The 12,714-nt window shown below is 56.4% G+C and overlaps 1 protein-coding gene across 4 annotated transcripts in view; it reads right to left on the bottom strand.

Moving 5' to 3' along the window:
* Positions 1-9,146: 9,146 nt before the first annotated feature.
* DPP6 (dipeptidyl peptidase like 6) overlaps positions 9,147-12,714 on the bottom strand; it is a 1,064,355-nt gene continuing 1,060,787 nt past the window's right edge. For all 4 annotated transcript variants that reach the window (XM_027538503.1, XM_027538505.1, XM_027538502.1 and 1 more), the window contains exons 25-26: positions 12,597-12,670; positions 9,147-10,982 (exon numbers count right to left, since the gene is read on the bottom strand). In XM_027538503.1, the coding sequence (XP_027394304.1) occupies positions 10,836-10,982; positions 12,597-12,670 (221 nt within the window). In that variant the 3' untranslated portion in view covers positions 9,147-10,835. The remainder of the gene's footprint in view (positions 10,983-12,596; positions 12,671-12,714) is intronic.

Consider the following 12,714-nt stretch of genomic DNA (forward strand, 5'->3'; position numbering starts at 1 on the left):
TAAAAGATGATACTGTGAAAGTGCTGCATTCAATATGCCAGCAAATTTGGAAAACTCAGCAGTGGCCACAAGACCAGAAAAGGTCCGTTTTCATTCCAATGCCAAAGAATGTTCAAACTACCACACAGTTGCACTCATCTCACACACTAGCAAAGGAATGCTCAAAATTCTCCAAGCCAGGCTTCAACAGTATGTGAACAACTTCCAGATGTTCAATCTGGATTTAGAAAAGGCAGAGGAACCAGTGACCAAATTGCCAAAATCCACTGGATCATAGAAAAAGCAAGAGAGTTCCAGAAAAACATCTGCTTCTGCTTCGTTGACTACACTAAAGCTCTTTGATTTTTGAGTTTGACTGTGGATCACAACAAACTGTGGGAAATTCTTAAAGAGATGGGAATACCAGACCACCTAACCTGCCTCCTGAGAAACCTATATGCAGATGAAGAAGCAACAGTTAGAACTGGACATGGAAAAATGGACTGGTTCCAAATTGGAAAGGAGCACAACAAGGCTGTATATTGTCACACTGCTTATTTAACTTATATGCAGAGTACATCATGAGAAACGCTGGGCTGGAGGAAGCACAAGCTGGAATCAAGATTTCCAGGAGAAATATCAGTAACCTCAGATATGCAGATGACACCACCCTGATGCCAGAAAGTGAAGAGGAACTAAAGAGCCTCTTGATGAAAGTGAAAGAGGAGAGTGAAAAAGCTGTCTTAAAACTCAACAATCAGAAAACTAAGATCATGGCAGGTAGCCCTATCACTTCATGGCAAATAGATGGGGAAACAATGGAAACAGTGAGAAACTTTATTTTTTTAGGCTCCAAAATCACTGCAGATGGTGACTGCAGCCATGAAATTAAAAGACACTTGCTCCTTGGAAGAAAAGTTATGACCAACCTAGACAGCATATTAAAAAGCAGAGACGTTACTTTGCCAACAAAGGTCCATCTAGTCAAAGCTATAGTTTTCCCAGTAGTCATGTATGGATGTGAGAGTTGGACTATAAAGAAAGCTGAGCACCAAAGAATTGATGCTTCTGATCTGTGGTGTTGGAGAAGACTCTTGAGAGTCCCTTGGACTGCAAGGAGATCCAACCAGTCCATCCTAAAGATCAGTTCTGAATATTCATTGGAAGGACTGATGCTGAAGCTGAAACTCCAGTACTTTGGCCACCTGATGGGAAGAAGTGACTCATTGGAAGAGACCCTGATGCTGAGAAAGATAAAAGGCAGGAGGAGAAGGGAATGACAGAGGATGAGATGGTTGGATGGCATCAGCAACTTGATGGACATGAGTTTGAGCAAGCTCTGGGAGCTGGTGATGGACAAGGAAGCCTGATGTGCTGCAGTCCATGTGGTCTCAGAGTAGGACATGACTGAGCGACTGAAGTGATCTGACAATTGAAGTGCGTGTGTGCTCAGTTGCTCAGTTGTGTCTGTGACTCTCTGCAACCCCATGGACTGTAGCCCACCAGGCTACTCTCTTCTGTTCATGGGATGTCCCAGGCAAGAATACCGGAGTGGGGTGCCATTTCCTACTCCAGGGCATCTTCCTGACCCAGAGATCATACACATGTCTCATCTCTCTTCATTGGCAGGTGGATTCTTCACCATGGAACCACCTGGAAGCCCAGAAGTGAAACAGAACCTGCAGATTAAACAACAAAAGGCAAGAGGCCCCTACAACAACCGAGTCCAGGGCCTGACGACTGCACGTGGGGCTCGACCAAACAAGCGAAGGGCTTACACCAGTTCCACTCAAACTTCCACAAGGCTGAAGTGGAGGGACACTCCTAAAGACACTCTATGGAGCCACCGTCACCCTGATAGCAAAATCAGACACTACAAAGAAAACTGTAGGCCACTATCTTTGATGAATATGTTGTTTTGTTTGATTCATCTTTGACGAATATAGATGCAAAAATTCTCAACAAATTAGCAAGCCAAATCCAACAAGACATAAAAAGGATCATACACAGTGACCAAATCAGATACATCCCAGCACTGCAAGGATGGTTCAACATATGCAAAATCAGTGTCGTTCACCACAGCAACAAAAGCCAAGGCAAAAACCAAGATCACACGATCCTCTCAGTAGATTGAAAAAACGCCTCTGCAAAAACTCAGCATCCATTCATGATTTTAAAAGAGCTTACAAAAGTGGATATAGAGGGACTGTATCTCAACATAATAAAAAACTATTTATGGCAAAACCACAGATAGTATAATACTCAACAGTGAAAAGCTGAAAGTCTTCCCCCTAAAATCTGTAACAAAGATAGAACTCACCACTTCTATTTGACACAGTATTGCAAGTCCTAGCCACAATAAAAAGACAAGAAATAAGGGTATTTAAATTGGAGGGAAGTGGTGAAACTGTCATGATATGCAGAGGACAGGATACTATACCGATATATAGAAAACCCTGCAGACTCCACAGAAAAACTCCTAAAACGGAGAAATGAGCTCAGTAAGGCAGCAGGATACAAGATTAACGTACAGAAATTGGTTGCATTTCTTATATTAAAAATGAAATAGCAAAAAGGGAATGTTTAAGAAAAAACAAACTCCCTTTTAAAATTGCATCCCCCACCCAAAATAAAGTACTTAGGAATAAACCTGATCAAGGAAGTGAAAGAGTTACACACTGAGAATTAATATAAAACATTAATAAAGGATTCCTCTGTTTTTCACTTCAAACTATCACCAACATTGTTAATCAGCTATATCCCAAGGTTTAAAACAATAAAAGGACTAAGAAATGTTAATAAAGGAAACTGAAGATGGCTGAAAGAAAGTGGGAAGATATCCCGTGCTCTTGGATTGAAAGAACGAATGTTAAAATGGCCATACCACTCAAAGCAACCTACAGATTGGATGCGGTCTGTAGCAAATTGCGCATGACATTTTTCACAGCTAGAATAATCCTAAAACCTATGTAGAAACATAAAGACCCAGAACTGCTAAAACCATCTTAAAGAAAAAGAACAAAGCGACTCACTCCAGTACTCTTGCCTGGGAAATCCCATGGACAGAGGAGCCTGATGGGCTACAGTCAATGGGGTTTGAAGGAGTCAGACTCAACTCAGCAGCTAAACAACAAACTATCCTCTATAGATAACTTTCCTCGGAAAAGGACGTTGTTCTAAGAAGGATAAATACTACTGCCCATAAGCCAAGGCTTGGGTCTCCTTCGTTGTACTGTCTAACGGTACCAGGTGGTAGTGATGACAACCATCATATGCAATCTCCCGCTGAAGACAGTTACACCAGCAGGTCTCAGCACACACCAGTCACCTGCTGAGGCGTCCCCGGTGGCCCAGTGGGAGAGAAGCTGCCTGCTAATCCGGGAGATGCGGGTCCCGTCCCTGTGTGGGGAAGATCCCCTGGAGAAGAAAATGCAACCCACTCCAGTACTCTTGCCTGGAGAATCCCATGGACAGAGGAGCCTGGCGGGCTATAGTCCATGGGTCACAAAGAGCCCAACATGAGTTAATCGACCAAACAGCAGTCCACTGCTCAGTTCGCGGCCCTGGTCAGACTCCCTGAGAAGAAGCTCCTGTAAGAACACGGCCTGTCCACAAAGAAGAACCAGACACGCAGCAGGAACCAGTTATGCCAAGGACCAGCCCGGAGCAGCGGCAAGGCCTGAGGGAGGACACAGCCCTCAGCAAGGGCTGCAGGGCCCCCCCGGACGCCCCCAAGGCCTGGGAATGCATGTGGCACTCGCCGAGAAGCCCAAATGGGGCAGTTCTGCCTGAAGCCGACCTTACCTGGTGTCTCCAAAATGGCAAGCCTGTGGAGACAGCGGGAGTCAGTGGTCCTGAGCGCCAGGTCCCAGGGGAGGCTGTGCAGCCGGTCCTCAACCCGTTCCTCCTGGCGGCTGCTCAGCCGAACGCAGAGACCCCAGGGCTTGCTCACAAGGCGGCCGAGCAGGAGACGGGAACAAATCAAGTCTGCCTCCCAGAAGGCCTGGGGCTAGGGCATTTATAGGATGAGGAATTAGGAAGCCGCACGTGGGGAGCACGGGGAGAGGTGATTGGGAAAAGGTGTGGACTGGTCCTTTCACGCAGGCTCACAGGGCCTCAGGCCGCCCCACGTGCCAGAGGCCCCGGGCACTCGTGCAGGCCCAGCTGGAAGGGCTCTGGTCCCATCTGGCCACAACCAGCTCAGCGCCAACCGGGCACAGCTGACCCCCCAGTTCCTAGGAAACAGCCGCACAAAGGCAAGCACATTCCTGTGGAGGCGCCGAGCTGCCTGCAGGATGCACGGGTCCCAACTGCCTTGAGGGGTGCAGGCGGGGGAAGGGGGCTTCAGAATCCAGTGCCTGAGCCACAGCGTCCCGGGGGTGGCCATGCTGCGGCTTTGGGGGGCCTGGGCATCCCCCGCACACGAGGCCCGGGCCAGCCGCTGGTCCCCAGGGTTCTCCAGGACCCTGGGCGCTCCCCGGCCCGTCTGGACACGGACTGCAGGCACAGCTGCCCCGGGGCAGGGGGTGACGCTGCCCTGTTGGGGTCTCGAGTTCTCCTGCGTCCTTGGCTGCTTCCTCGCCCCAGCAAGCCTGTGACAGGGACCCGACCAGACAACTGGGGCACGCTGGGGGTCCCCGAGCGAGGCCTCTCCTGCCCCGGCTTCTGTGGGCTTCAGGCCACAGCGTCAGCTCCCCAGCAGGTGGGGGCGGTGAGTGGGTGTTCCCTGGGTGGGGGGCTCCCTTTGCTGGCTTGCAGCTCTTGACTCAGGCCTGGTGGGGGGCCCTCCCCCAGGGCGCAGGCTCCGCCCACCGCTCCCCCGGCCTGGTGTCTGGAAGGCCTGGGGCAGCCCCACTGTGACCCTGGCCCGTGATCCCCCGCGGAGTACCGCCCCCCCCGCCCCGCTTCTCGGACCTGCAGCCTGGGGGACCCTCAGCCCACCCAGCACTCCCCCACTGTCTAGAACCCACCCACCTCCAGCCCAGAAACCTGTTTCCTAGAGGTTCTTCAGGTTGCAGTTTTAAGAAACTCAGAATGCAAACTGTCAGGCATCCTTCCAGCTCTTTGGGTGAGACGAGGCTCCCAGGCATCCTGAATCACATGCCACCCACGTCCTTGTCCCCTCTGAGCTGGCCTCTGCCTCCTGAGGTGGGGCGGGGGCCCAGAGAGGCCAGGACACCTGCCCGGGACACACAGCAGCCGGCAGGCAGGTGGAGGGCAGCCCTCTGAGTGTGGAGCCTACGGCCGGCAGGCTGCACCCCACCTGTCTGCCCTCACGGCCTCTTGGGGAGGCCAGGGGACTGGACGCTGGTCGGGGCCAGCCCATCCTTGCTGGGTGGGTTTATACCCCGCCGCTCACTGACCGTCAGAAGGGCCTCTGTCCACTCCATCCTGGGAGATGGGACGGGGTGTCCCCACGGGCAGCAAGCCTGCCCGACCCTCTCCCGGGTGTCTGCCTAGGAAATCTCCCCCTGCGCCTGGCGGGGTATTCTGGTAGAAACCACGATGCCAGGGGCAAATATGGCTCCCTCAGGCCCAACTGCCGTGGGACCTGGATTCCCAGGCCATGCCTGACGTCCAGCGAGGCCGAACAGAACCTGGAGCAGACAGAGGTTTCCGGCCGGGGCCAGGAAGGAGGGTGGGCGGGCAGCCCGCACTCAGGAAGCCGGAAGCCCTGGTGGGAAGGCCTCTATAGGCAAGACTGGGGCGGGCAGGAGGGCTACACCTCCCGAGGGTCAGTAAGCTGCTTTGGGGATTTTCTAGAATTGAAAGGCCTTCAGTTGCCCGTGGGAAGCCCTGGCAGGCCCAGGAGCACATGCCTGGGGTGGGGGGTCAGGCCCCTCAGTCCCGCTCCTGCGGGCCTTCCCATGTGGGTGTAGCCGCGGGCCCCACAGCCTTTCCCTGAGCCGTGAGCTGCCGGCAGGGCTGTGGATGGCTCCCGGCTCCACTGAGGTGCACACTGGGAGAATCCAGACGGGAGCCCGGAGGAAGTGGGGAGCCCTGCAGGGTCCGGGGAGCTGTGGCCGCCCCTTCCCAGAAGCGCACGGATCCCTCCAGGGGCAGCCTGGCTGCTGGAGTGGCCTCTCCCTGCAGGGGTCGAGGTGGGAGGACAGCCCGGCTCACGGACCCCTAGGCCTGCCGCCTCCTCGGGCCCCGTCACCCCTTCCTCCTCCACACCCAAGCTGTCCTTGGCAGGAAACCCTGCATTAGGGGCTCAGTTGCATCACTGCCCCCACCCCCACCCCATAGTAACTTACCCGCAGGGCCTTTGAATGGATGGGACCTTCTCCAGGGGTCTTTGCTCCACCATCACAGAGGAACAAGTGTGGATATGGCCGGCAGGGTGGCTCCTGACCGGGGAGAGGTGTCCTCATGGAACAGGGAAACGTGGACGTCGGCAGGCTAGGCAAGGCCGTCCGAAGGTCAGAGGTCTTCCACCCCAACGAAGGGACCCCCAGAAGCCGGGAGGGGGCCCACGCCCCAACACCTCTGTTAGGGGAAGCACGCTGACTGAAACCGCCCTCCCTGGCCAGGCACCATGGTAACCATTTTCATGAGTTGTTTTTAGGACAGGAGGTCCTGGTAAGGAACACGGTGGAGGCTGACGTGTGACCCACTCAGGGTGCTCTGCTTCCAAACCCTCATGGGCTTCAGACCCTGGCCTGGGACACAGATACAGCGTCTACTGCTTCCTAGGCTGATCCACTGAGATCCCAGGAGAGAGGGCTGACCAGAAGGGGACTGGAGGCATCCACGGATTGGTCGTTTGCTCGGAACAGAGACCATGACACCCATTTTCAGAAAACCTGGCTCTGGACTGGAGGCTGGGCTTGCCCCCCACACACACCCAGAGAATTGTGCTAGACCCTGGAGGGGGGCCTGGGCATCACTCCTCAAGAAAGAAACGATGAGTGCGCTGCCTTAGGGCTGCGGCTGCCTTGCTGTGTGACTGTGGGCAACTCCCTTGCCTTCTCTGGTCTTCTGATCCCCTATCTATGTAGTGAGTGATGGGATTCAGACGGTGGTTGGCTTCTTTGAGCCTGTGGTTTGCAGAAGGGAGCCCAGGCGTCTCAGGGCCAGTGCCCGGTGGCCCGCCTGTCCTGACGCTCTGAGAAGCTCCCCTCGGGAGGCCGTGTCCTGGAGGCTGGCTCCTCCGCCACCCCAGGGTCCCTGCTTCTGCTCAGCAGCTCTCCTGAAACCTTTCTCTCAGGGATGCCAGGTGAAGATGAGAACCTCGGCTTTGAATGGAACGTGCGTGTCTCCCTCCCACCACAAGTTCACCTGTCGAAGCTCTAACGCTAACAGGATGGTTCTTGGAGACAGACCTTTGGGAGGTGGCTGGGTACAGATGAGGCCCCACGATGGGACTGGTGGTGGTGGTTTAGTTGCTAAGTCATGTCTGACTCTTGCGACCCCCTTAGGGGCTTTATAAGACGAGGAAAGTCCTGAGCTCTCCCTGTCTCTCTTGGGTACAGACAGAGCCAGAGGATTCATCTGTGAACCAGGAAGAGGGTTCTCCCTGGGAACCTAACTTGCAGCACCCTGACTGTCAGCTTCCAGCCTCCAGAGCTCTGAGAACTCGGCTCCTGTTGTCCAAGTCGCTAGCGGACTGACACCCACCCACAACAGAGCCTGCAGAGGCGGCTTCCTCAGGGCTCCCGGAGCTGGGGGTCAGCTGCCCTCGCGTGTGCTCGGTGGATGCCAGAGGCAGGCGGGGAGCAGGACAGCTCTGTCGTGGCAGGGGGTTTAGGGGTGCCGTGGTGGGGGCTGGGGCAAGGCTGCAGGTGGGGCTCCCACGTGACTGCCGAGGGGAACGTATTAGGCTCTCACCAGCCGGTCCTACATTGGAAGTGGGGACAGAATTCGGCCTGTACACACGGCCTGGTCGTCCTCAGCGTCCACACTGGGCTCTAACAGGCTTCCTGCTCTTTCCTCCTGTGACTGGCCCGAGAGCGCACAGCCAAGAGCTGCCGGAGGAGGGCCAAGGGCCTCCCTGAGAGGCCCCTCCAGCCTCTCCTGGGACCCTGAGGTTTCTAATGGGTTTGGAGGAGGTGACCGATCCTTCATGAGATCATTTTTCTGGGACTGCAGGTCAGGCAAGAGAGGAAGGGGCTTGCTTCCAGGCCAGGGGCACACATGGTCCCCTGTCCATCTCCACGGCAGCCTCGCCCCAGGAGATGCCCCGGGTGGGGAGAAACGCCCCGGAGTCAGGGCTGTGCTCCCTGCGCAGGGCTCCGGAGCGCCACAGCTCTGTGGTCGCACCCCAACATTTTAAAGCTAATTGAAACCTGAAATAAGCAGCCACACTCAGGTGTGTCACACAAGCCGCCTCAAACACACAGGGCAGGCGCTGGGTCCAGGCCTCCTTCGAGGCCTTCTCCTCCCTCCCTGGGGGGAAGTCAAGGGCGTTCGAGTGGAGCCGGGGTGGTCCCACCTGGGGGTCAAGGTCAGAGTCTACTCTCAGGGCCTGTCTTATCACCCTACACCCAGTGTTTCCAAAAGTGGGGAACGTGCAATCTTGTGCAAAACCATCAAGGCCCACCAGACAGGGAGGCGGTGTCCTTCCTGGGAAGGGGGCAGAGGCCGGGGCTGCAAGCATGACCATGGGCACCAGGGTGAGCACGCCTGGCTGGGTGCGCCCAGCTGTGTCTCGCCCCTTGGTTGGGAGGGGTGCCAGCATCCAGCGGGGATGACCAGACCGGTGGCCGGTTTCTCTGGGGCAGCGGGGGCTCGATGGTTTGGACAGTTCAGTTAATCAAGCTCTCTGCTTCCAGGCTGGGCTACATCAGACTTACTGACTTAAAAACGACAAAGTGAATGAGTCTCTAGCAGATGTGGGTTTGCTGACGCCTTCTAGTGAGCAACGCAGGGGCCTCAACGGAGAGCCAGTTTTACTGCTAGTGCTGGGCAGGGGCTCTGCGTCTTCCCCTTGAAACTTCAGACATGAAACTCAGATTCACGTCCCTGGGTGATCCCTGGACTTGACCGGTCCCGCCCTTACTACCATCAGGGCTATTGCTACTGTGGACGCAGGTTTTAGGAGCTGCACGCAGACCCCTGAGGACACATCAGACCTGGTCAGGGCCCAGCGAGGACCGCGAAGACTTCTTAAACGTCGGCATGCTTTTTGGGGTGAAGGGGGTGGAGGATAAGCAAGAAAAGAGCTCTCGAGTGGTAAAATAATGTTTTATTCCATGGATGAACACACTACCATGCCACACTTCACTCCCTCCTGCCAGATCTCATGGCCAGGGCCGGCCTCCCCTTTCAGACTGAGCTGGCTGTGCAGTCGGTCAGGCCCTGACAAGACAAAAAGCATGGCCAGCTGGCACTCGGAGTGGTCCTGCGGGCGGCACCTTCATCCTTTTCCCAAACGCTGATGTATCACCTGAAACAATCCCATGACGATCTTCCAGCCGGACCAACTGCAACTGACATTCAAAGCTCGTGGAGATGAAACGCAAACCTCCGAACACCAAAGAGTGACGCGGACCTGTCTTCTCTGCAGACGAGGATGTCAGGGACCTCCTGCTCCCCGGCGGGAGGGGGACCCGGAGACATCGGGACTGACGTTCAGGCTGTCAACCAGCTCCAGAGGCGATGACGGTCTTCGGTGCGTTTCCAACCGGCACTCGTAGAGACAGCAGCTTGGCCAGGCTGCGGGCATGCAGGCGAAACATGACGAGGGCTTGGCGGAGGGCGGGGGCAGCGGCGATGGCTGACCGCAGTCCTGTCTCTATATACAACGGAGTGAGATACACACGGACGCTGGCTGTGCCTCTGAGCAGAGGACGCCTCACGAGGCCAGGCTGGAACGTCGCCGAGGCTGCTTGCGTGCAGGGGGTGGGGCGGGGGCGATGCTGGCACGGGCCCCCGCTTCCCTCACCCGAGCACACGTGACGGGCCTGGAGGTGGAGCCAACGCTTGGTCTTTTCATGTTCTTTAACCAAATGTCATCTGAAAAGACGACCTACCCAGGAGGAAAAGGACGGGCTTCAGGACGCGTGGAAACGGACGGCGCGAATCTGAGCCGGACCCTGACGCACTTGGTGGGGGGCGGGTTTTTATTCACGACCCTTTAGTGAACAGTGCTGGATGTCGTTTGCAGTATTTTTGAAATGTCCCCACAAGTCTAGAGACGACCTTGAGGAGAAAGCGTTACTTCTGATCTGGTTTTTTTTAATCCAAACAAGTGCAAAGCCTACATACTGACTGAACGAAACCAAGCAAAACAAAGCAAAGCAAAAAAAAAAAAAAAGCACACAGCAAAACAACCCCGTGACCAGAGACAGTGTCAGGTAAAAACCATAGAAAAATACAAACAAATTCCAGAAGGTTAACCATTAGCATCAGCTACAGTGACACTTTGTACAGCCCCTTAAAATGCGGAATCTCCTAATTACAGACAGGAGCAGGCCAATCTAGGGACAGGTACTGTGAAAATAATTGTGCTCTGGTTGGTCCATGGCGCGGTGACCGTCACGAGGGGGTGATGCTCCCGGGTGGGCGCGGGACTCGGGGGGAGGCCGGGTCCCACGCTGCCGCTCGCCAGCTCCAGTTCCAGGGCCAGCTTCTGCTCTGCCATCCAGGCTCCACTTTGTTCCTTGGGGAGGGTCATGGGGAGGCCCCGGTCACACTGTGGGGGGGAGGAGGTGGTGGTTCCAGGCTCCGAGGAAGCCCCTCATGAGCGGCGACACACCTCCACTCGGCAAGGAGCTTGTTTCTGGAGCAGAAATGCCTTCAGACCCGAGACACACATGCGATGAAGGAGGCGCCCCACCTCTGTGGGACAGGCCGCGGGGTGCCCGGGGCAGCGTGCCCTGTCCCAGGAGGGGCCAGGCGGTGCGTCATGGGGCTCAGTCCTCCTCCTCGTCCTCTCTCGCTGTGACTGCGGGGAGCTTGTCCTGGATCCTGAAGCACTCCACAAAGAAGCCCAGGATGGAGCGGTGCAGGTGCTGCTGGAGGGCGGCGCTGCTGAAGTAGTGGCTCTCGTCCGGGTAGATCTGAAAGGGGCAGAGGACTCAGCCACGTGGCCACCGCCCCCGTGTGGGCCGGGCGCCCGGTAGACGCGGGGACCCCCGGCCGCCCGCGCGGCCGGACCCTTAGCTCCGACGGCACAGGGCGTCCTCAGAGTATCAGGGAAGGAATCGGACGACACCCTGTTTAGTAGACTCTGCACATCTGGCTCTGCTTGTTCGGATCCGCAACGGATCCAGGCTCAGGGACCACAGAGGCCGTGGCCGGGCCTGCAGGGGTCAGGACTCCCAGAGAACTGGGGGGAACCGCGTCTCTGCGACCCCAGTGAGTGCAGGAAGCTCCCGGCTCGCCAAGTGCAGGGGCTTTCCTGGACCTCAGTGTCCAGAGGTGTCCAATGGAGACAAGCATCATCATCAAATATAACTCATTAAGCTTGGTGAGGATTAAAAGACATAAAATTTCCCTGAAAGGCTCAGAACAAGGCCTGGGACACAAAACGTTGTGTTCAGTCGTGTCTGACGCATTGTGACCCTGTGGACTGTAGCCCACAAGGCTCCTCTGTCCATGGGATTTCCCCAGACAAGAATACTGGAGTGGGTTGCCATTTCCTTTTCCAGAGGACCTTCCCGACCCAGGGATGGACCCCAGGTGTCTGGCATGGCAGGCGCCCTAGGACACCACGGGGCTGAAAAGATGGCAGCTGATCATCCCGTCCCCAAGTGTGATGACGCCGGGCACCACCTGGCCTCCACACGAAGGGCCCGGTCCCAGCAGAGAGAGAGCGCCAAGTCTCACTGGCCCCAAAGCCTGTGGTCTTGCCAGGAATCCGGGCTGCCTCTTGCACGTGCACCCCGTCCTTCTCTTGTGTCTTTGGTGCCTTTTGACACCCACCTTGGTCTCAGTATTTAGGAAGGCGGTCCTTGAGCTAGTGCCTGTGCCTTAAGCCTCAAACAGCTCTGAGGGCACAGAGCAGGAGGCACATCTCCCCTTGCTGGGTCCTGGGCCCCGGAGCCCTCAGCTGGCCTTGTCACCACTACAGGCTTGAGCATCTCAGCTGCTCTGTGCCTGCAGCAGTATCCAGGGGGCCTAGGCTGGGCCCCGCCTGTATCTGCGGCGTGGTCCACTCCGGCACTCAGAGCTCTGCCGCTGGGGCTGCGACATGCATACGATGCACTTGGCCTTGTAGTGTGACCTGAGCGCTCTCAGCGGAGCTCAGATGACATGTGAACTAAGCGGGACTCTGTCCTCCGGGGAAGCACTCCTCTGGGGGTGTGGGGCGGGGGTAAGGGGTGTTCTAAAGGGGTCCGAATGCAGCCCCAGAACAGAACCGAGCTGCCATCTGTTGCTGTTGTTCAGTCACTCGGTCACGCCTGGCTCTGCAACCCCATGGACTGCAGCACGCCAGGTTTCCCTGCCCTTCACTATCTTCAAAGCTTGCTCAAACTAACAGCCCCTGAGTCAGCGATGCCATCCAACCATCTTGTCCCCCATTGCCCCCTCAAGCCCTGCTCATCCCACCCGATGTGTCCCCGACCGCCTCCCAGGACCGGGCCCAGCAGCGTGTCCCTGCAGAGTGGGAAGACTGGGTGTGTGGCTCTCCTCCGTCGGGGGGCAGGGGGTGTCTCAGGCCAGCCCCGTACCTGTAAGCTGTAATTAGCCTTTCCCTTAATGAGCTGTGTGATGAGCTCTGCCGTGTGCTGGAAATGGATTTTTTCTGTTGAAAGGAAGAGGACAGGGTCTGTCAGAGCCCGTGGCAGT

The sequence above is a fragment of the Bos indicus x Bos taurus genome, chromosome 4, assembly GCF_003369695.1.
Source record: "Bos indicus x Bos taurus breed Angus x Brahman F1 hybrid chromosome 4, Bos_hybrid_MaternalHap_v2.0, whole genome shotgun sequence".
NCBI classification, from domain to species: domain Eukaryota; kingdom Metazoa; phylum Chordata; class Mammalia; order Artiodactyla; family Bovidae; genus Bos; species Bos indicus x Bos taurus.